Source organism: Mytilus californianus, unplaced genomic scaffold, assembly GCF_021869535.1.
Source record: "Mytilus californianus isolate M0D057914Y unplaced genomic scaffold, xbMytCali1.0.p SCAF_4, whole genome shotgun sequence".
Lineage (NCBI taxonomy): Eukaryota > Metazoa > Mollusca > Bivalvia > Mytilida > Mytilidae > Mytilus > Mytilus californianus.
Window position 1 is genome coordinate 37,917,131 of NW_026262690.1, and position 26,017 is coordinate 37,943,147.

Sequence of the window (26,017 nt, forward strand, 5' to 3'; positions counted from 1 at the left end):
TTTTTGGTTCCGTTTTCAAATTGGTCTTCATTAAGGTCCAAAGGGTCCAAAATTAAACTTAGTTTGATTTTAACAAAAATTGAATTTTTAGGGTTCTTTGATATTCTGAATCTAAACATGTATTTAGATTTTTGATTATGGGCTCAGTTTTCAAGTTGGTCCAAATCGGGGTCCAAAATTAAACTTTGTTTGATTTCAACAAAAATTGAATATATGGGGTTCTTTGATATGCTGAATCTAACCATGTATTTAGATTTTTGATTTTTGGGCCCCATTATCAACTTTGTCCACATTGAGGTCAAAAGGGTCCAAAATTAAACTTTGTTTGATTTCATCAAAAATTGAATTCTTAGGGTTCTTTGATATGCTGAATCTAACCATGTATTTAGATTTTGGATATTGGACCATAATAGGTGAATGTCCAATTTAAAATTTTTAAGTTCTTAGACCACATTCATTCTGTGTCAGAAACCTATGCTGTGTCAAATATTTAATCACAATCCAAATTCAGAGCTGTATCAAGCTTGAATGTTGTGTCCATACTTGCCCCAACTGTTCAGGGTTCGACCTCTGCGGTCGTATCAAGCTGCGCCCTGCGGAGCATTTTATTGGTTATTATCTTGAATATTATTATAGATAAAGTTAAACTGTAAACAGCAAAAATGTTCAGCAAAGTAAGATCTACAAATAAGTTTAATATGACCAAAATTGTCAATTGATCCCTTCAAGGAGTTATTGCCCTTTAAGGACAATTTTACACAATTTGTTTATCATGTATTCTAACTTTCAAAAGTCTTCTACTCTGAAACTACTGAACCATATTAAACCAAACTTAAGCTGAATGATTCTTTGGTTATCTAGAATAAAGTTTGTGTTTAATTTTCTGTTTCCTCAGAAAACATGGCCGCCATGGCTTAAAATAGAACATAGGGTAAAATGCAGTTTTTGACATATCTCAAAAACTAAAGTATTTAGAGCGAATCAGACAAGAAGTTAAAGTATTCATTAGGTCAAGTTCTACCTGCCCTGAAGTTATCAGCCAAATCGGGTATCTGATTTTTAGGTTATCGCCCCTGAATTGATGATTTAAAGGAAATTTTGCAGTTTTCAGTTATTATCTTGAATATTATTATAGATAAAGATAAACTGTAAACAGCAAAAATGTTCAGCAAAGTAAGATCTACAAATAAGTTTTTATATGACCCCATAAAGGAGTTATTGTCCTTTAAAGACAATTTTTCACAATTTGTTCATCTAGTTTGCTTACTTTAAAAAATCTTCTCCTTTGAAACTGCTGAATCAATTTTAGTCAAACTTGGGCTGAATGAGTTTCAGAGTATCAAGTATAAATTTTGTATTTTATTTCCTTGTACGTCAAGAAACATAGCCATTATGGCTAAAATGGAACATAGGGGTAAAATGCATTTTTTTGCTTTTGAAGAAATTATGACAGTAACAAAGAACATTTAAGTGGCATTTTTAAGCCACTCATTAATATATATTGAAAAGCAAAAATAATCATTGATGAAAGATTTAAGCAAAAAATTACAGGTGAGAGATTCAGGCTCTTGAGAGCCTCTTGTTTAAATATCTGTAATTGTTTTACTGTTTATCATATTTAATCAGAAAAAATACTGCCCTGTTTTTCTGAGATGTGGTATTTACATATTTTTGGTGTGTTGGAAAAATATAGAGTGATCAGTTTGTTAAATATGCAATATGTATATATAAAAGAGTGAAATATACTACATTTAACTTATTATATGTAATTTTTCAGCTAAATGCCACCAAAGATCCATTTTCAGACTTTATAAAGTAAGTATTAGTCATGATATACAACTGTCTTTGAAATTTTATAAAAGTCTTATTTAGAATTGAGAATTTAGTTTTATAGAATTTCCAAGAAAGATTCCTATTATGTACTTATTCAACATACTTGCTGAAGCTCTTACCCTTTCTGAAAATTAAGGAGTCTATAAAACTCAAATATTTCAGTTTTTAGGCAGTTAAGCTGCCTTATGCTAGCACTCTAGATTTGCATTTTCCCCCAGAAATACTGAAATAGGTGCCATTGTTCTTAAATAGCAGGCTGGTAGTTCATGTTAAACTAATCGGACACTTTTTTCATGGTTTTAATTCTGGATTACAAAAAATATGTCTAATATAACCTTAAATGATCGTCGAACAATCCAAAATCAATGACGTTGCACATTGGAAATTATGCTCAATGGAAAGTCTTACACTGAGTTTTATCTTCTGTGCTTTTGATAATGATGTTAAAGAACAAGTGTATGAAATATTACATCGCCGAAAATTTCTATATACAAATCGTTTACATTTAATAAATGACAAATTGTGCATGGATATCGTTTGGTGGTATTTTTAAACTAGGAGACGAAAAGTAGATTTCAAGGATTTATTACAAATGTTTAGCTGTGATCGATACTATATTGCAACTTCGTTTACATGAATCGTATATATTACAGTGTCATTTCAACGTAGCAGTCATGTGGCATTCTTTTGGCAGTCATGCATTGATCACTTTATTAACGCTTTCATTCCTTTCTATTATATTATTCCGTTTTTTTACATAACTGGCCTTGTCAATTGAAGTTGTTATAGTTGGATGACAAATGATTTAATGGCTTCTAAGTTCAAGATTTTGGTCACGTGACAAAAGGTCAGAGTTTATCGTGTTTGCATTGTTTTCGGTTGTTTTTTTTTTTTTTACATCGTATTGTCTTATTTTTACTTTTATACGTTTTAACATTTTATTTTTGTTATTGGTGAAAAAATAATCAACTCTAATTCTTAAATTTTCTCACGTACAACACTCATCTCAAACAAAAACCTGTAAAGGGTCCCAGGTAAATTTACTACTTTGCATATACGAAACAGCTATAAATATTTTACAAAGGGGCATTGAAATATTTATTTTTATAATTTCTTTTGTCATGGAGACAAAAGGAAGCGCCGGTAAACAACACATGAAAACAGACTGACCATTGTTTATAATCTTTATTGAAAGAATTAAAACAATATTATATGAGACAAATATATTTTATTGAATTTAACAAGAGACATATATTTCTTTGATTTAACACTGTGACACTGACATATCGAGCATAGCTCTCCATCCTTTTTCGGGGGTTTCTGTTCTTCCAATCGTGTTTGACCCTGTAATTTAGATTTCGGATATCAACTGCATACCGTTTTTCGCGATCTAAAAATTGGCAATCTAAGTACTGTAAATTCAGAAATTATTGCATGCATTTATTTTTGCGATTTTGTCATTTTAGACTTGAATGCGATTATAATTATTGTGATATTGAGAAAAATCCTGTTTAATCCATATAAAAAAATTTCAAAATGCGAGTTTAAATTATTGCGATTATAACCCTGTCGCATTTTTCGCAATAATAAAAACATCGCAATAATTTCTGAATTTACAGTAACTGAAATCCACTCTACTGCTGCCAAGAAAGAATGGTTGCTCCTCAAAACTTTATGAATAGGGAAGTGAAGTTTTTTTCTTCAAAATTCGGTTTGGTCAAAGCAATGACATATATTGTTAGACATACATCCTTGGTGAAAGTTGAAAAAAGTTATCCGTATTTGGCTATAGTTCCACAACTTCAGAAAACAGTGTCAGTGGACTTGTTAGTTTTTTTTTTTCATATAAAGGAAGAAAAGCATAAATTTTGTACTGTAGAACTTACGTCAACCAAACTCAGTGTTCTCCCCAGGCCAATATAATATTGGACAATGGTCCTTAGGGCTGTGCTTTATTTCTGGCCCATGGTGATATAATTTTCAGTCAAAAGATCGTATATTGGTAAAATTTTACCCGACTTGTTAAATCTTATCTGTGTAGTTCAAAATTCAAGGTGAAATTTAACCTACACCTTGATTGTAATTGATTTACCTGGTGAGGTAGGTATGATGAGTCTAAGTTGTAAGCTTGTAAACTAGCACATTAAAACATTTATTCAGCATGTTGGTCATGAACAAAACAAGGTTCATAATCATGAACATAATATTAGCCTTCTATATAATATTTTGTGTAAAAAATACATCCTAAGATGATCTAAGATTGAAGCTTTCCATAAAACTCACTAAATCACCTTTTCATAAATTCCCATTACAGATGCATTTGCTTTCTTCAATTATTCAATGGAAACATGCTTATGCTTACATATACATACATCTTCTCAGACATTATTATTTTAAAAAAGGATACATATTTTAAAGTAACTTAAAACCGGGTACTAGTATCAGATTTTTTTAGAACAATTGGTATAGTTGATAAGAAAAGTGTGTATGATAGTGGAAAACAGAACAGTACAAAAAAAGAGTTAATACTTGAGATTTTTTTATACAACCACAAATCAATTGCAGCCGTATAATGGTATGGTGATGTCGTCATCCGAAGACATCTGGTTTCCAGACAATAACTAAACTAACTCTTCCATAATTTTCACCATTACTTTTGACTGGTTTTATATTAACTGCCCACAGCACACACAGTGCTTTGATTGATACTATGTATAACTTTTCTATTGCATCACGCTTCAAACAACGCTAGAAAAAAGTCTTCGTCTATACTTTCCGAAAGGATTTAAGTGGAATAATGTGGATTCATTTATTTACGGGATTGATGAAAAATTGTGTTTTGCTTTATATTGATTTCAAGTTTTGCCAAAGTGTGCTTACAAGCCTATAGATAAATTTGTACTTTGTTGAACATTTAAATTCATGGTTAGCCTTTACCCACGAAAGTCACCAAAAATTGATATCCCACGAATAATAATGAATGCTCAGTACTTGGGGAAACTCTCTGCTTGTGTTTTTCAGTTGGACTTGACCGAGCAACTGCTATTTTTGATACATTTTTAGGGCTGTTTCCAGAATATTACATGGCCAGTATTGTACATTGTCAAGAACATTACTGTATCTACAACCCACAGGCACTTGTCTCAGAAAAAAATTTCCTATATACCTTAACAGTGTTATATTAAGGTACAGATATATAGGAAATTTTTTTCTGAGACAAGTGCCTGTGATACAATCACTGTTCATATATTCTTAGTTAACTCCCCCATTTTTGATAATCAAAATTGTTATATGCTGTGCAAGCGTAGGTCTACATTATGAAAATTCTGAAACATATACATTTGTTTTCATTACAGCTGTGTCTGTGCAGATATTATAGCTTATTCTTCTAAATACACGTAAGTAAAAACTTAGTGGAATAAGAATGAAAAAAAATTATAAAATATAAAAACCCATTCATTGCACTTCTTCAGGAGTCAAGATGTTTGTAGTTGCTGTCGTCAAATGTTACTTTCCAATATTTTTGATGATTCTGCATTATTCTTTATATATATATATATATATATATATATTGTCTAAAAATAGCAACAATCAACATTCAATCTATCTAGGCGTGGATAAATATTGACAAATATTTCATCTACTATCCACAAGCACTGGCGTCTTATCGAAAATGACTCTTCCTTAAAAGAAATTTTTCCATCACCTCCTGTTATTGCCTATCGCAGACCCAAAAATCTCAAAGACATACTTGTCACATCTAAAGTAAAGAAACAAGAGACTTCTAAAATTGGGTGTTACATACAATGCGGAAGATCCAATTGTAAGTGCTGTAACACTGACCACTCTTTCAGCAGCACAGTAAGATACAACATCTATGTTACATCTAATTGCAAAACGGAAAATAGTATTTATATTCTTAATTGTGGAACTTGCAAGCTGCAGTATGTTGGTGAAACAGAAACGAAATTCAACATCAGACTTAACAATCACCAGTCTTTTTATACAAAAGGAAGAAACTGTCCAATTAAGAGACACCTCTTAAGAACAGGGCATACTTTTGAAAATATCACCTTTCAAATAATTGAGGTAAACCAAAATTGGGACTCCCAAAGGAGAAAACAGAGAGAAAAGTTCTGGATGCATCAGCTATTTGTTTTGATTTAAGAATTGCTATGTACAATAAGCGGCAAAAATATTTTTCTAGACATTTAACATTGAGCTGCAAAAATTTCTTTACAGCCTCTAACTTTTACCTGGTTGGCTGCACACGCCTGATGAAGCTAATTTGTTTAGCGAAATATTGCGTGAATAATATAAAATATAACAACTAATTTTATAACACTCATTAGTGTGTTAAAGTTACATTCTTAGGCACTTATATATATATATATATATTAATAAATACATTGGGGAATATACTTCTTAAATGCCAGTTTGACCAGTGTTTTGCCTTGTGCTAAAAAAAAAAACATGCCAAATTTTAACATTACAAATATAAGATAATATGATTATATTGGATACTTTTATGAAGTATACAGGTAATGATATTCAATGTTGTCTTGGTAACATATTATGTTAAGCAGACTCATGAATGCATTATTTCTTATTTTTAATTTAGTATTCTACTCTTGAAAATATTCACAATATTATTATGGTAATACCTTAAAAAATTAAAACGCTGATTCATCTCTGAATGTCAAAATATTCAAGTGGTTTTGCACTGCTTTTAACATAATGAAGAAATATATTTGTATGTTATATGTTTTTTAGGTATATAGAATTCATGGAAAAGTCTTCAGCATTAAATGATCTATCTAACTACCCACAGTTATTAGACCGTAGTAAACAGATTGGATATGAGATCTCTAAAGTTGTCTATCGAGGATTCCATACACATGACAAATTACAGAAACTTCATGATAGTGCTGTCAAAACAAGGACTAATCTAAAAATAGCTGTAAGTATAAAAACATAAATACATTTGCCTAATGAAGTTGGAAAAAGTAATATTGTTAAGTTTAAGGCAAATTTTTAATAGATTTTGGGCAGTGAGACCTGTATTTAGCTCTCCAACATGTATGTTTTTATATTGTGTATGTAATGAAACTTTATTTTAAAACATACTTTTTATCATCAGATTTTGGATATGTTTAGGCCAAATAATGCCCTCAACAATCCCTTATCTTTTCCTTATGAATACAAGATGATATTGAGTGTATGTCAAAGAGACAAGATGATGTTGAGTGTATGTCTAAGAGACAAGATGATGTTGAGTGTATGTTAAAGAGACAAGTTGATGTTGAGTGTAATGTCAAAGAGACAAGATGATGTTGAGTGTAATGTCAAAGAGACAAGATGATGTTGAGTGTATGTCGAAGAGACAAGATGATGTTGACAACATGGTTGAGTGTATGTCGAAGAGACAAGATGATGTTGAGTGTATGTCAAAGAGACAAGATGATGTTGGGTGTATGTCAAAGAGACAAGATGATGTTGAGTGTAATGTCAAAGAGACAAGATGATGTTGAGTGTGTCAAAGAGACAAAATGATGTTGAGTGTATGTCAAAGAGACAAGATGATGTTGAGTGTAATGTCAAAGAGACTAGATGATGTTGAGTGTAATATCAAAGAGACAAGATGATGTTGAGTGTATGTCGAAGAGACAAGATGATGTTGAGTGTATGTCAAAGAGACTTTGACAAGATGATGTTGAATGTAATGTCAAAGAGACAAGATGATGTTGAGTGTATGTCGAAGAGACAAGATGATGTTGAGTGTATGTCAAAGAGACAAGATGATGTTGAGTGTATGTCAAAGAGACAAGATGATGTTGAGTGTATGTCAAAGAGACAAGATGATGTTGAGTGTATGTCGAAGAGACAAGGTGATGTTGAGTTTATGTCAAAGAGACAAGATGATGTTGAGTGTATGTCAAAGAGACATTTAATTGAACCAATTCAACAAAAGTTTTGAAATTTGTTTACAGAGACTATGAAAGTTCTGCCATCAACAAGAAATTCCCCGATTGACACACATATAAAGATATGACAAAAGGCAACTATTGACAGGGTGTGATATTGTCATGGGACAGACAGATTAAAATGTGAAACGGTTAATCTTTTCTTTTAGATCTCAACACTTCGCCCCTTGTAATATCCTAATTAGTGGAATACCAAGAGATACACAAATGATGTCCAACAAAAAATTTGTACAGAAAAATCATTCATCTCAATTATACTAGTGCCTGTATGATAAATAGTTATAACACAAGTACAGGCAAAGCAATTATAAACAATAATGTATCAAAAGTATTTGTATTTCTTAGTTGCAATTTCAAGTGACAGAAAAAGACTAGTTGGAAAAGACTAGTGATTTACATCCAAAACAATGGCTTATCTTCAAAGTATTTCTTCAATTAATCTTTGATGTTAATCAGTGGATTTCTTAAAAGTACACTTGTGCTTTGTGTCTAACAAAATGCAAAACATGCATATTCTTTCCATTTTAATCATCTTCAAACATTTGGACATTATTATTTTACAGTATGAAAAGGAAGAACAAGAACAAGAAATGACTGACATGAAATTAAAGAATGAAAAAGACAGAATACAATTAGGTGAGAAAAAAAACTTTGATAGCTCAAGCAAATATTAGTTCTTTCAGTGGTTTTTATGCCCCCGCCGTAGCGGAGGGGGCATCAAGTTTTACCCTTGTCCGTCTGTACGTCCGTCCATCCGAAAGTCCCAAAATTGGTTTCCGTTCTCTAACTTTAGTTTGCCTCAACCAAATGTTATGAAACTTATACACAATGCTTATTACCACAAAACACAGATCAAGTCCGAATTTTGGTGGTGTCACTTGTACTGTTCTAGAGTTATGCCCCTTTACAAATGGAAAAATTGCTGAATTTTTCGTTTCCGTTCTCTAACTTTAGTTTGCCTCAACCAAATGTTATGAAACTTATACACAATGATTAATACCACAAAACACAGATCAAGTTCGAATTTTGGTGGCGTCACTTTTACTGTTCTAGAGTTATGCCCCTTTACAAATGGAAAAATTGCTGAAATATTCGTTTCTGTTCTCTAACTTAAGTTTGCCTCAACTAAATGTTATGAAATGTATACACAATGCTTATTACCACAAATCTCAGATCGAGTACAACTTTAGGTAGCATTACTTTTAAAGTTCTGGAGTTTTGTCCCTTTATAACGTTATAAGCAAGTGGGGGCATCATCTGTGTTCCATGGACACATTCCCCATTTATTTTATATGACTGAACATTTATTTAGTCATATCATTGTATGGGCCATCTGTCTGTAGACACAATATTTTAGAGATTGTAGTCCAACCTAATTCTTAAAAATAGCCCAAAGTCAGTTTTTATGCAACCGCAACTGAAAGTTGGGGGCATATTGTTTTACCCCTGTCCGTCTGTCATTCCGTCCGTACATCCCAATATGGATATATAGCTATTCCAGATAACTCCTCCTACAGTTTGAATGCTAGGAAGTTTTCACTTTGCTAGCTGTTTGTATATATATTGAAGGTGTGAATGTGGTCAGGGTTTTGATTTTTATAAATATCTGCTCTTTTGGGAGATAGTTGAACTTTGTCATTTTTGGAGTATATACTTGCCTAAGAGGTGCATAGCGTTTCCGGATAACTCATCCTACAGTGAACCATAGACCTATGTGCTCCCATGCTCAACTTTGTGTATTTTGAAATAAAACTTTGCATCTGCGGGGGGCATCATTCATGTCTTTTTTTTAGGGGGGTCAATTTTTTTTCCTCAAGATTTAAGAAATTGTCAATTTTCCAAAGAAAAATTGGGGGTCACAATTTATTTTGCTAATTCTTTGTATATAGTCTGAAAACAGATTTACTTAGTATTGTGTAACAGCACAATGTATTGCACAAAAGCAAGAAATCTTCAATTGAATATAAATTCAAATCATATAACCAATTTCTAGTTCTTTGACTACATTTATTCTGTGTCAGAAACCTATAATGTGTCAAATATTTAATTTCAATCCAAACTGAGACCTGTATCAAGCTTGAATATTGTGTCCATTTTTGCCCCAACTGTTCAGGGTTGGACCTTTGTGGTCGTATCCAGCTGCGCTCGGCGAAGCAGTTTATTAAACGATTTTTAGGGTTTCCCATTCCAAAACAAGGACTTAGCCATTTATGCTTATATTATTTGTAGTCAGCAGGCAACATACATCTTCTGAATCATTAGAAACTCACATTTGTTAACACATGAATGGCTCTGGTTTAAGTATTGTGTTAATTTCCAGATCTAAGCATCTTTAAATTATAGAGGAATGTTCTTTTGTCAGTTAATACATTGTCTTTCATATCAAAGATCCATTCTTAATGAGGTGACCTTGACCTTAATTTTACATTTAAATTGGTTTGGTTAAGATTTGTGGTAATTTCCAAATCTAAGGAACTATAAATCATAAAGAAATTATCTATTGTCAATTAAGCCATCATGTTAAATGATTGTCAGTTAAGGCATTATGTTTAATTACAATAGTCCACTCAAAATTAGGTGACCTTGACCTTTATTTTACATGTGAATTGGTTTGGTTAAGAAAATTTAAGAGCTAGGCTTATTTTTATGCCCCCGCAGTAGCAGTTTCCATCTTCTAACTTTAGTTTGCCTCAACCAAATGTTATGAAACTTATCTCTAACTTAAGTTTGTCTTAACCAAATATTATGAAACATATTCACTATGCTTATTACCACAAAACTCAGATCATTTACCAATTTGGGTAGCGTCTCTTTTACCGTTCTTGAGTTATGTCCCTTTTTAATGTTATATTGCAAGCGAGGGCATGATCTGTGTCCCATTGACACATTCCCCATTTATTTTAGTTTTGTGTTGTTGTATTGTTTTACTGTCTCGGTGACATATACAGTGGATTCATTCTTATTTGAGGAATTCCAATTTTAGTGGATTTTGTGGGTAAAGGTGAACCACGAATTTGAAGGTTCAAGGAATTACAAATTTTGTAAAGGTTTTTATACAGACTTAGGCAAAACCATGAAATCAAATATCTATGAAAATGAAAGTTTTCCTCATGCCATGAAAATAAATGAATCCACTGTAAACCACAAGTTTTTCAGCCATATTGAATTATTTTTTCATCTAATTTGGATGTGATTTTTATTCTAAGGTTCCCTTTGATGTTATTTATCAAGAATATGCAATAGATTTTCTGTAACTGGTACAATTTGTTAGCCTTTTAGGATAAATGGGTTGTGTTGCTTATCTATTGTATTTAATATATATATTTATACCCCCGCTTTAAAAAAGTGGGGGTATACTGTTTTACCTCTGTCTGTCCATCCGTCAGTCCGTCTTTCCATCCCATGAATATTTTTCGTCGCATCTTTCTCAGGAACTACAAAACAAGGATTTCTGAAATTTGGTTTCAGGGTTTATATTATAAGTCAGCTATACCATGTGATGCGTTTTCAGATTCATCACTCAACAACTTCCTGTTTACTGAACACTTGTATCATTTTACACATGATAGCCAAGTTGAAAATTGTCGTCACATTTTTCTCAGGAACTACAATACAAGGATTTCTGAAATTTGGTTTCAGGGTTTATATAAGTCAGCTATACCGTGTGATGCGTTTTCAGATTCATCACTCAACAACTTCCTGTTTACCGAACACTTGCATCATTTTACACATGATAGCCAAGTTGAAAATTTTCGTCACATTTTTCTCAGGAACTACAATACAAGGATTTCTGAAATTTGGTTTCAGGGTTTATATAAGTCAGCTATACCGCATGATGGGTTTTCAGATTCATCACTCATGACTTCCTGTTTACCGAAATATTTGATAATTCAATGAATAAAAGTGTTAACTTATATTTTCAGAACACAAATTGGAAGAAGAAAATTTATCACACAAACAAGAGTTGGAAAAGTAAGTTAGATAATATTAATTTATAAAGCATCAAATAAAATTAATACTATGGAAACTTATTTAATTTTATGTTTCAAAATAATGTTATCTCACAACAAAACTGAATACATGGAGTAAAATCTTGTCTGCTGCTGATTTGTTTATTTCGTAATTTTCTCTATTTCAGGTAAGCAGTGAAAACTTATATTATCTGTTTCTATTTTAGCCATCACAATCTTGAAAACAAAAATGCCCTGTAAAATATTTGACACATGGCATAGACACTTGTCAATTGTTGAAGACTGAATAATGACCCCTAAATATTTTTGTTGGTGGTTCAATTGTGTTTGTGGCTTGCAGTCTCATTGACAATTACCTCTCATCTCATTTTATTCATATGAAAATTTGCTTTAATGTATTCATTGCATATATATCTTTTACAGAGATAGAGTGAGACATAAACTGATGATGGAACTTAAACAAGAGAAGAATGTTAGAGATGTTTGGATTCAGGAAAATACAGCATCATTAGAGGTTATACCTGTCATAAACACTATTTTAATAATAATGGGTTTTTGTACACATTCTTAGATCTACTGCCCTTCAATTTTGTTACTGATAATAGTATATAGTTGGTATATTACTTATATTGATTATTTTATCTTTTGATATCTCGCCAATATATATGTGTGAGAGGACTCCCTCTTGTCAATAAATATAGCAGCTATTACAATTGTTATAAAAGAATTATTTAAAAAATTGAATTAAAAATGGGTCTGACAAATTTAATCGGTAAAAATGTTTCAAATATGATTCTCTCTAACAATTTCATCCTGTAACTCTTTTTGAAGAAAAAAACATTTAACCAAACAGTTCTTCATAAAACTTAAGCTGACGCAATCAATTGCAACAGTTTTTTTTTTCTTAATCTCCTGTGAGACTTCTTGGTCATATGAGACTTAAAATGGTTTCAATCCTGTTTTGTGTGCATAGTTTGTATCTGATATCCCTGCTTCTTGTTGTCGAGAAATAGGAAGAAAGGCTTGGTAAACCTTGCATTTGTACTTTTTTTCTGTCTAGTACAAACTATTATCCATATTCAGAAACTTTATGCACTATTGTCTTTGTCAGTATTTTAAGTGTCCTTTTTTTGTCTAATGGTTAAAGTCTTAGGTAGCAATATACAATTAGGAAAAAAAAATAAATATTTATCCTAATAAATTTTACCATCCCCTTTTCCTTGCTTTCATACAAATTAAGCTTACTGTTTGTGTCATATATGTGCATATGCATGTAATCAGTATCTTCGAAAGATTTGATTTCCAGTAGCTAAAATGGCTAAATAAAATTTCTCTTTGGTGTATCCATGGCAACAATCTGCATTTAATTGCTATAAAATGTTGCAAAAAGGAGGGTAAAGATGTCATATATTTCCCTAAAATTTTGCCAAAAGTAGAATTTCAATCTCTTGGAGTGATACTTTTTCTGAAACTGTTTACATATATCTATCAAGAGATCAAATAAAAATCATACGTCTTTCATCTCATTTTTTTGTAAAAATGAATCAAAGAGTTCGTGTGAAAAAAAAGTGTTTGTAAACATTACAATAATTTCTGGACCTATGGCCAGTCTGGCTATGAAAATATGGACAGTCAAACAGAAAATAGCCCATAAAACATGTAAAAAGTAATCTTGATGTTCTTATAAACCCACTTTGAAGGCTAAATTAGTCATCAGCTGTCTAAAAATGAATTTTATTGCACAATAATTTCATATTTGAAAAATCCACCATGGCCAAAATGCGAAACTACACTCCTAGCTGTGTATTGCTACCTTTTAATTAATAGTAAATATTTTTTTTAAATTCCCCCTTTTAATTAATTTTCTGTGTTCTGCTAGCTTAAAGGAGTAAATTGGCCCGTTATTTTTGAAAATTGGTTGAGTAATAAATATTTTATGAAGCAGTGTTCTCCCCAGACCCTTAAAGGACCGCGGGCCCGCGATGTATAATTTTTTACCGTGGTGGTATCGTTCTTACCGCGATGTATAATTTTTCTCCGTGGTGCTAAAATTTTCAGTTAAAAAATCGTAAATCGGTAAAGTTTTACATGACTTGTTAAATCTTTTCCGTGCGGTATAAAATTCCAGGTGAATTTGACCAGTTCAAACCAGTTCAACACAGATTGTTTACACCACGTGATCGATTTACCTTATGAGGTTATTAAACCTTGTTGATTGGATTTAATCGATGTAATTAACACTTGTAACATGATTCTTTTGTGTTTTAATTAAGAGTTCATAACTTTATGATCGCAGATAACTATTTTATGGCTTCACTCTCCACCCAAGCACTGACCTGTGACAAGTCGGCAAATACTTTGTACACAAACAGTGTCTTGACCAGATAGGAACATTTTTTGTACATCATAATGGTGGCTCATTATGTATAATGGACAACTATACATTTCCCAATTCTTATATTATAATATTATATGTCTCTGATTAAACCATGGCCAATATTATCTTTAATTATGACATTGTTATTGCATGAAAGTCGGGTTTCAAACTGTCTGTACATATCACATGACCCAGTTAGTTCACGTAGAATATTCAAGTTTATTTACACTTAATTGCAATCTATTATATTTTATAAATAAAATGCATGACTGTACCTTCAAACTGGATATCTATATCCATAATTAATGAATAACAGAAGTAATCTTGCAAATTTTATCCATAAGCACATGTTTAATCTATTTATATCTACTTCCTGTCATTTAGACGGGAAAATAGGGAGACTTAGTTGTTGACATTGAATATGGTTACTTATAGATCTATAGACCAAAGATAAATTTATAGATTTAGGAATTCTTTTTAAATGGTTCATGACAAATAAAGATTTAGATTTTAGGGCAATATTAAGTCTGTATCTATGTTTGATTATCACCAAAGACAAGAAAGATTAATATTTACATGAAATCTATGGCAAAATGTTCTAAAATTTATGAAAAATTTCTTTTTATTAAAATCTAAGATAGAAACTGGTTCAAATAATAAAACAATATTTGCAATTGTTCTTGTTAATTTTATATCTTCTTATGACAGGAATCCTTTCACATTCAACAACTTTTTTTCTAGAAACTAGAAAGTTTTTTTAAATTGAACATTTTTGTTCTCTTTTGAATGATATTTTATTTTTATTGATTTTGGATTTTACAAAAGATTTAATTACTTTAAATTCAGATGAATATTTTATTATGAATCATAATTTATTTATTTTAAAAAAATATTAAAGTATACAAACTGTTTTTTTTATTTACTTCTTTTTTACCAATAATTTTCTGAATCAATGTCTACATAACACAGTACCACAGTGTTAAAACAAAACAAGAGACATAAAAACTACAGTAACTAGAGATAAGCGATGCGACGCGACACAACTGGTTGCATGAAATATTTCACCAAGAAGTCCACACACGTTACCCTGGTGCTATCCAAAAATCCTGGGGAGAACACTGTGAAGGTTAGCATTTGATACTGAAACACGACAAATAATGATTTAAAGAAAAGTGCCAAGTCAAAGTGTAAAATCTCATTTCTGCCTCAATTTTTGGTTAAATTTAAAAAGCTATACCTCTTGTATTTGTTTTTTAATGGTGCAAATCATAATAAGATCTCTGAAGATGCAAAATTAACCAATTTAAAGCACAAAATGTTAATTTTTATATGTACCGGTATTGCATACCAAAGCCTTGATTATGAAACTTGATAATAGGGAATCAAGTTGTTACAGTAAAAACAACTATACATTTAATTTAAATTGCTAAAAAATACTGCATAAAGGGGGGGGGGGGAGGTTAGAGATATCACATATTTCCCTAAAATTTGGCCAAAAGTAGAATTTCAATCCTTTGGAGTGATACCTTTTCTGAAACTGTTTACATATATCTATCAAGAGATCAAATAAAAATAATATGTCTTTTGTCTAATTTTTTTGTAAAATTGAATCAAAAAGTTGGTGTGAAAAAAAAGTGTTTGTAAACATTACAATAATTTCTGGACCTATGACTGGTCTGGCTATGAAAATACAGACAGTCAAACAGAAAATAGCCCATAAAACATGTAAAAAGTAATCTTGATGTTCTTATAAACCATTTTTGAAGGCTAAATTAGTCATCAGCTGTCTAAAAATGAATTTTATTGCACAATAACTTTCATATTTGAAAAATCCACCATGGCCAAAATGCGAAACTGTACTCCTAACTGTGTATTGCTACCTTAGTAAATATATTTTGTTGAATTCACTGAAGTACATTTTGATTTACAGGGTAAGAAGCTACAAGATGCTCAGACACTGAAGTACTACACAAATTTACATGACCTAGGTGTTGACCTCAATGGCTACATACAGGCTAAAGCTCAACGTCCACAGAAAATCATCAAAGTAGTTGCAGATAAAGATTCAGCTAACTTTCATCTTCATCATACCTAATTGTATTGAAAGTTGATGTTTTCATTTTATAACCCACTTAAGGAGTGGACTGTATTGCATTCACTTTGTCCAACTGCTTGTCCATCTTTTCATCTGTTTGTTCATCTGAAAACCATTTTCCTCACTTTTTTTCATGTATTACTCAGCAGAATGATTTGAAATTTATATGTTTCTTTTAAATTTAATTTTATCAAACATTACATATAAAACTACCATTTTGGTCAGATTAGACATGATTGTGAAATCATAATAACACATCAAGTTAAATTTCTGCAATAACGAGGCTGTCTTATATTATCCTTTTCACAAAAAGTTATAAAGAATGATATGGAAAAGATTCAAGGTTTTTTGCTGTTTTTGCAATTTTAGGGGTCAGTAAGGGTTCCTATTAATTGTAGTGATATTATTTCCTCGTTTTGTAATCTACAAAATGTATCTAAAACAAATCTATTATATTTACTCTAACAAATATTACACGTTTATGTTTTTGTATTTTATGTTGTCAGTCAGGTTGTTTGTATTGTCAACTTCTATTGAGGTCACTCTTATATGTTTTTTTTATTTCTCATACATACTGTGATATATATACACTGAATCTTTTATGACATACTTTTAAATCATTAAGAGATGATATTTTTTTAATGTAATCTTTAATGAAAGGTAATTAGCACACCTGGTCTAAATATAAGGTAAAAAAAATGACTGGCTTTTGATTACCCAGCCTCAAGTGTCTAGTGATATTTTGAATAATAGAAGTAAGTACTGTTTTTACTGCTTAAGCTTTAGAAATGAAGACTGTGCTTTTATTAATTCAAGATCTTACTTTTGCACTAAGTCTTTATTTGCATTGCACAATCAAACAAGTCATATATTTGTTTACATACAGTTAACTCTTGTTGTCTTGAACTCGGTTGACTCGAAATTTCGGATGGGTCGAAGTTTTCTCGTGGTCACGAACTTTGTTCCATATAAATATATGTATTTCGACTCCTGATGAGTCGAAATTGGATGAGTCGAAATTTCAGTTGAGTCGAACTGAATTTACGGTCCCAAGGTTAACAAAAGCAAAATCATACACCTGTAATTAAATTTCCGGTCACTGAACACTGTATTGATTTATGACAAGCTATTTCCACAAGTGTTTACCTAAGATTATCTTGTATCACAATGATAAATAATTAGTGATGCATTGTTAAAGTTTATGAGCAATTATCTTAAGAGGGTTTGTTAGGCATCCTGTATAATCCAACTATGCCTAATGGTTAACTTATTATTTGTTTCATTTATCAACAAGGGTTAACTCAGAAATAACAATACCTATTATTGTACTACCACAAGGGACTCATTGGAGATATATAGTCGAGCCTTAATAGAATTTGTTTATGACTGAAAGCAGTTAGACTCAATATATTTTGGCATATCCCTTGCAAGTTACTACGCAACAAGATAGTCCTATATCTATTGAGATGATCTGTTTGCTGAAGCTGATGACATCAAGTAAAATGCCTAACCCTCAATCTAACTGATACCCCCTATCTTATTTATATATTTTATTTGCCTCTTTAAATATGATTCTTTTTTCAGAATTCCATATAATATATTCAAGTTAGAATAATGAATAGAAATTTCTTTGTATAATGATCCATCAGCATTTGTCTTCTCAGGGATAGTTGCCCCCATTCCATCACTCATCCTTAACCCTTACCATGCTGAGCCCGTCATATGACGGGATGACCCAGACCACCGTTATTTGGCTCTAATGGCTCTCCATACTTTTAGAGGTCAACTTTATGATACTATTTCGAAATTGATGCATGTTCCCTCAACCTGAGGCTATCTATTGTCATGTTTCTCAAGTTTAAGTAGCATTTTGAGCTCAAATAAGAACTTGGAAAATTGAAATCGGATAAAACTGGTTTTTCTGGAGGGGTGGGCTTCCCTTCTGTGTCTTACACAGGACGTTCAGAGGCCTAAAACTTTCAAAAATAGTGTAAACCCGCAGGCATATATCTACTGATCATAATTATTATTGAAATACGCAGAGGAAACGACTACTTCCGGTTTCAGGTCCAGTTGAAGTCCAAAATCGGAAAAAATCGTGAAATTCCGTATTTTTTGTCCAAATGACCTTCTTAAGACTGGTGTTCCCAGATCAGTTTCACTCCAACCTAAGAACTGTTTGGGTTATGTGTTTACTGTGGTCCACTGTACATGCAGACTACAGCTGGATACCTATATCAGCATCCCTCGGTCTTTGGGGTCAAGAAATAGGACGAAAAATCGTCAAAAATGACGCTTTTTGCACCTGATGACCAACTTTGGGGCAAATGCCCGCCCACCCACACCCACCTCCTCACCCCAACCACCCCGCCCCGTGATCCCCTATCTTAGATTAAAAGAAATCAATATGCCTCAGCATCAGGGTAAAGCTCATTTGCATATAATTTGCGAATAAACGAAAACAAGACTTTTTCTGAAAACAATTCAGCATGGTAAGTGTTAACATATAGGCACTGGCTACGGTTACATGGAAATGTAACAATAATATAAAAATTATTGTTACATTGGAGACTAATTGCCGGAATGCAGGGTTGGGTAAGGAACCGATTAATTACGAATGTAACAATAATATTTGGGTCTACGGTTACATTGCGTTATTGTTGCATTAACGCACTGCAATGTACAATGGGAATAGTAATAAATATGTATTAAAATAAAACTTGAAAACTTTTATCTGATATTTACAATATTGCATACAATATTTTGATTTTTTATTTACAATGACAGTTTCTACAAATCCAGTATGTTGTTTTTGGAGCATGTTTTAGTCCGACGCATTTTCGGTGAAACCACTCTAAGCAGCCATCACAAACCAGTGATACGGCAATGTGCACGCTCTATATTGCATACCGTACAATTCCATTCTGCATTTTCCCTTTATGAAGTTTAAGAAACTTTCAATGTCTGAATGCCATGCTTCAGGTGAAAAATATTTTGTTTCTCTTGCGATGTTTACATTTTCGTCCAATTTTTTTTTTAGAAGCATGTTAGGTTGTTTAAATACAAGTCAATTGTGAAAGCAATTAATGTTGACATTTGCCGACAGATTGAAATTGGTGGAAACAGTGGTTTCATTTTCAGAGTCCAGATATTTTGTGATCTTATCAGTCGTGACAGTACATGCTCTATTGAACAGTTCATTAAGTATTCATCAATAGTGATATTGAACTAAACTGTAGTAGTCATGATTTTTAACAACACCAAAACAATCAATACTTATTCGCTGAATAATATTATTATTATTAATATTATCTAGTACATATCGAAGAATTAAGCAACATAACTATAGAAGGTTTAAGTTTAATAAATCTATCATACATTGCAGTCTTTAATGTAACAATAACGTAATGTAACCGTAGACCCAAATATTATTGTTACATTCGTAATTAATCGGTTCCTTACCCAACCCTGCATTCTGGCAATTAGTCTCCAATGTAACAATAATTTTTATATTATTGTTACATTTCCATGTAACCGTAGCCAGTGCCTAACATATACCGCGGTAATTAGATATCATTAAACTTTCACAGAATCTTAAATACCTAACATCATTATGAAGCTTCTTTTTTAATATTTTGGTGAAAAGATTTATAGGTCAATGTGACTGTGTCCAATAGAAAATAATTTAAATTTTTGGGACACATTAGTGCGCTCACAAGGCAATTTTCCATATAATTAATATTTCCAAGAGGCATAACTCTTTAAAAAATTATTGATAAGCACTGATTTTCAAATTTGTCCAAGACATTGCTGATTTAAATCTTTGATTTAAGTTTCATAAAATTCTGGCAAGAATTGTACATATGAGAGCGCTTACAATGCAAATCTGCATATAATTTATATTTCCAAGGGGCATAACTCTTTTAAAGATAATTGATCGGCACTGATTTTCGAAATTGTCCAAGACATTGCTGATATAAACCTAAGATATAAGTTTCATAAAAATCTGGCAAGAATTGTACATGTGAGAGTGCTAACAAGAGCGGACAGACGGACACCCGGACACCTGGTAATTTCATGTCCCCTGCAAAGTGTTGCACGGGGGACAATAAATCAATTAAGACAATTAATTACAATAAAATATCATTATTTGTAAAATAGATAAGAATATCAACATCATATCGACATATAAACTTTGTTTCAAAATTGTTGTCAACTATATTGTTGTAAGATGTGTTCAAAAATAAGTACCCATGTAAAATTCTTGCCAGATTTTTATGAAATTTATATTATAGGTTTATATCATCAATGTACTTGAAGAGTTCAAAAATCAGTGTGGAACAATTATTTTTAAGAGTTATGCCCCTTGAAAATATTGATTATATGGAAAATTGCAATGTTAACGCTCTCGTGTGTTCAATTCTTGCCAGAATTTTATGAAACTTATATCATAGGTTTATATCAGCAATGTCTTTGACACTTTCAAAAATAAGTTCTGATCAAATATTTTTAACAAGTTATGCCCTTGGAAATATATATTATAATGGAAATCACATTGCTTTTGCTCTGAAGCCTTCATTTCACTTAAGATATTAATAAAAAGTTTTAAAGAACCAAAAAAAAAGTGCATTTTTAGTTATTGCCCTTGTACCTTTGATAGATAAAATATGTGCTATGTGGGAGACATTGGAACCCTGTTCTTTTATTTTTATTGTAATAATTTTTTTTCCAACTCTTAATTACCTGTTATATGCTCTTATCACCAATCTAACTGTGCAATATCCTTTTTCTAGCTGTGTACATTTGAGATAATACCAAATTAAATATTAAGTAAAAAATTAAAAAAACAATGATCTTATTTCTTTCATCAGTCGGAGCCATATTGAACATTGTTTAATAATAATATTAAGCAGTGACTAATATCATCATTTAAAGTTACATTATTAAAAGTTGAATAATCTTACATACAAAATGCAACAGGGAGAAGGAAAAAGTTGCAAACATAGTTAAAGTGCAATAATTGATTCCTCAGTTGTAGCATTTGCTTTACATCATTTATAATAAACTGATTCCTTATTCATTTAGATACCGAATAGTTTACATTCATTCTGAACAAAGAAGGAGAAGGTTTACTAATGGTTAAAATTGATATTATGATTTAATATTTTGTCAACTGGCCAAAACAGTACAAATTTCACATAGAACTAGTTGTGATATAACTTAAAATACAAAATAACTTATTTAAGGAATGACTGTAATATTTTTTCTGTCTATGAAGAAATAACATAAAAAATGTGGTGCACACTGAATAACCGGTGTAGAGGGTTATATAAAAGTGTGCACCACAGTTTTCATGTTATTTCGAATAGACAGAAAAAATATTACAGCCATTCCTAATAATTTAAATCTAAAAAGGAGTATATCATTATAAAATCGTTGATAACTTCATGGTCACATGACAAAATTATGTCTATGGGCTGATAGACAAAACACTTTCAGCCAATCAGAAGACGTGTTACATCCAAAATTAAATTATTTTTGGATAATCACATTATGAATTACAAAGCAATGACCCTTAATTATGCATTATTTGTGTTGTTTTGGGTTTTTGGTCGGATTTCACCATAATTCATAACAGTTTTTAGCATAGTTTACTCTGCCTTCACCCTTGCTCACACAAACTGTTATGTCTAGAAAATCAATATAAACATGGGAAACTTTGGGTTACAGAATATCTTGGATAACAGATTGTAGCCATTGTTTTCCTGAAGCTTTTAGGTCTGAAAAATGCACAAAATCATTGTATTTTGACAAAATCTTCAAAATGTGCTGACTTTGCAGCCTATTGAAGTACTCTTATTAAGATATTTGTTTGAGCATTAAGGAGGGTGGTAAAGATGGGTGCTTGCATGGAAAAAATGTTGAACTTGAAATAATTTCTGTCATGAACATTGCACGAAAAATAAAGACTTTGGTGTGAACCTTTTGTGACATTGTCTTCCCTCTGTGTACATGTTTTACTTGGTATTCCCTATTTAGTATACACATTTATGGTGTAAATGATTCATGGCCTTTTAAAAAGTATATAACGATCTTCTTAACTTTTAAACAGCATTAAAGTCCTTTCCGCTTTATCAAAAAACAAAAAAGAATCCATTTTTTCTTGACCATCCCCGCGAAGTGTTTGAATATTATTTGAAAAATACAGAGCATGCAAAGTTAGCATGTAAAAATCACAATGCACATAAAATTAAACAAGCAGAACATGTTTAACGAGGCAGCTGTCTTGCAAGACTGAACGTCTAATAAAAAAATAAAAACATGTTGAACATGAAATAAAAAGCGGGATCACATTGCACGAAAAATAACCCTTTACCACCCTCATTGAGGGTTTTGAAATGGATCTATTTAAGAATCAAATTGTGTTCCTTTTGATAGTTTTGATATTTTTTATAATGTTGATATTTAAGGGCATATTTTACCAAAAGTGAACTTTGTCCTTTTCAAGGACATAGAGGATAGAAGAGATTAACTGTTTACAAATGAAAATAGGTTCTGTTTTCATACGACCGCAAAAAAATTTTTGTGGTCGTATATTGGTATGACGTTGTCGTCGTCGTCGTCCGAAGACACATTAGTTTTCGCACTCTAACTTTAGTTTAAGTGAATGGATCTCAATGAAATTTTACCATAAAGTTCAATACCACAAAAGGAAGGTGGGGATTGATTTTGGGGGTTATGGTACCAACAGTTAAGGAATTAGGGGGCCAAAAAGGGGCCAAAAATAAGCATTTTTGTAATTTCCAGACATAACTTGTGTGTAAGTGTATGGATCTCTCTGACATTGTACCACAAGGTTCCATATTACAAAGGGAATGGTGGGATTGATTTTGGGGGTAATTTCCTCCAAATTTTAGGAATTAGGGGACAAAAAGGGACAAAAAAACAAGCATTTTTCTAGTTTCATGACAATAACTTGTGTGTAAGTGTATGGATCTTTATGAAATTGTACAACAAGGTTCCATATCACAAAGGGAAAGCTGGAATGGAGTTTGGAGGTAATTGCCCAAAAAGTTTAGGAACAAGGGGCCAAAAAGAGGCCAAAAATAAGCATTTTTCTAGTTTCCAGACAATAACTTGTGTTCAAGTGTATGGATCTCTCTGAAATTGTACTGCAAGGTACCATACCACAAAGGGAAGGCTGGGATTGATTTTGGGGGTAATTCCCTCAAATTTATAGTAATTAGGTCCATAAAAGGGCAAAAAACCAAGCATTTTTCTAGTTTCAGGACAATAACTTGTGTGTAAGTTTATGGATCTTTATGAAATTGTACTGCAAGGTTCCATATCACAAAGGGAAAGCTGGGTTTGAGTTTGGGGTAATTGCCCTAAACGTTTAGGAATTTGGGGCAAAAAGGGGCAAAAAAACAAGCATTTTTCTAGTTTCCAGACAATAACTTGTGTTCAAGTGTATGGATCTCTCTGAAATTGTACTGCAAGGTACCATACCACAAAGGGAAGGCTGGGATTGAGTTTGGAGGTGATGAATCATAAGGGGGTTCAAAAAATTGGGGGGGGGGGATTTTTTTTTCCATTTTTTTCTTTAAAATTTTCCATTTTAAATTGGTTATTTCTGATTTATATATAAAAGCAAATAATAATGATATGGTTTGATTAGGTAAATTAAAAATTTTTAAGTTCTTAGACCACTTTCATTCTGTGTCAGAAACCTATGCTGTGTCAAATATTTAATTACAATCCAAATTCAGTGCTGTATCAAGCTTGAATGTTGTGTCCATACTTGCCCCAACTGTTCAGGGTTCGACCTCTGCGGTCGTATCAAGCTGCGCCCCAGCGGAGCATTTTATTATAAGACTGCTAAAAATTTTGGGGATCGTATAATGCTATCATGTCATTGTCGGTGTCATCGTCCGAGACATTTGGTTTCCGGACAATTACTGAAGTTGCAGTGTATGGATCTTTTTGAAATTTAAGCAAAAGGTTCAATACCACAAAAGAAAGGTTGGGAATGATTTTGGGTGTGATGGTCCCAACCGTTTAGAAATAAGGGGCCAAAAAAGGGGCCCAAAACAAGAATTTTTCTAGTTTCAGGACAATAACTTGTGTATAAGTATTTTGATTGCTCTGAAATTGTACCACAAGGTTCAATACCACAAGTCGAAGGTTGGGATTCATTTTGGGGGTAATTGCCCAAACTGTTCAGGAATAAAGGGCCAAAAAGGGTCTAAAACAAACATTTTTCTAGTTTTTAACCGGATTTTCAAAGGAAAATATCGGTTTTTGATTTGGGGATGTACGGCGGCCGGCTGCCAAACAGTGTCTCTTTAATAACACGAAAACGCTGTGATGATTTTTTCTCAAATTTAAATATGTTGTTTCTTGTGACTATATGAAGGTGACTTAGGTCAAGTTCAATTTTCAGTATTTTAGTATTTCTCCTTTATGAGTTATCGCTATTTTTAATATCCAAAAGTGGTATTTTAGAATATTTTTCTCTTGTTATCACATTATGACAAAGCATATGGTAAATGTCTTTTCTCACAATTATAATTGGAGTGACAAATTTATTTGAAAATTTTCTATTTCCTAAGTGGTGATGATTATAAGCTATATTATTAGACATTTTGAAGTTAATTACAGTACTTATTATTATATATGTAATGTTTAGAGTACTATGTTAAACCATTGTTCTGTTCAAAGGGAAATAACCCTTCAAATTTGCAAGTATGATTTTCATTATTAATTAGATCTGGGAAATATCTTAGCATATGATAATAATTGGAGTGACAGATTTTTTTGAACATTTTCTGTTTCCTGATTAGATCTGTAGGACTGTATATATAAAGTTTGAAATTTACTAGTAGGACTGTATAAATGAAGTTTGAAATTTACTGTTCATTATTAGACACTTTGAAGATAATTACAGATAAGTTTTATAGGTTTTTAAGAGATAGACATTTTGAAGTTAATTACATTACTAATAATTATATATGTAATATTAGAGTACTATGTTAAACCATAGTTCTGTTCAAAGGGAAATAACCCTTCAGATTTGCAAGTATGATTTTCACTATTAATTTTTCTTTTCTTTGGTGAACTGTTTGAAGAATTTTATGGTGTGTTTGTTATTCTGTAAAAACTAATTTTCTGAGTGATATATGCATATAATTATTTTGTTGTGTCTGTTAATTTTGATTTTTACTTGATCTTGTTTGGGGTTCCAGATTTGAAAATTCATTAGATAATAATCTATTATTTATAAGTTTAAAAGTTTAAATTAAGATAAGATAAGTTGCAGATCTATATTAGTATGTTACAAATGAAAGAAAAAATATTGGGAACTATCAACTATATATATAAAGTTTGATTACACTAAGTGATAAGATAACACAAATCTGGTAATTGTCAATGCAATCACCCAATTATAATTGGAGTGACAGATTTATTACAAAACTATTAATTATATTTGATTATAATTTGAAAATAAATATAACTTCATTTCTCTTTACATCATATCTAATTTTAGAGTCTATGGTTAAATCATATTCAATTTTAGATTTACATTATTGGTTCATGGAAATAACGTTTGAGTTATTTCCATTCGAACAGAAATGGTTTAACTAAGAAGTATTTTTAGACAATAACTCGTGTTTAAGTGTATTGATGTCTCTTAAACTAACTGCACCACATTTTACAAAAAGAAATTTTCTTCTAATGTTATTTTTGTTGGAAAAGG

The 26,017-nt window shown here is 31.6% G+C and overlaps 1 protein-coding gene across 1 annotated transcript in view; it reads left to right on the top strand.

Annotated features, from left to right (window-relative positions):
* LOC127698282 (uncharacterized) overlaps positions 1-25,789 on the top strand; it is a 37,026-nt gene extending 11,237 nt beyond the window's left edge. Inside the window, exons 7-13 of the mRNA XM_052201673.1 lie at positions 1,778-1,815; positions 5,190-5,231; positions 6,607-6,793; positions 8,381-8,453; positions 11,741-11,789; positions 12,212-12,302; positions 16,096-25,789. Of these exons, the coding sequence (XP_052057633.1) occupies positions 1,778-1,815; positions 5,190-5,231; positions 6,607-6,793; positions 8,381-8,453; positions 11,741-11,789; positions 12,212-12,302; positions 16,096-16,260 (645 nt within the window). The 3' untranslated portion in view covers positions 16,261-25,789. The remainder of the gene's footprint in view (positions 1-1,777; positions 1,816-5,189; positions 5,232-6,606; positions 6,794-8,380; positions 8,454-11,740; positions 11,790-12,211; positions 12,303-16,095) is intronic.
* Positions 25,790-26,017: the final 228 nt, after the last annotated feature.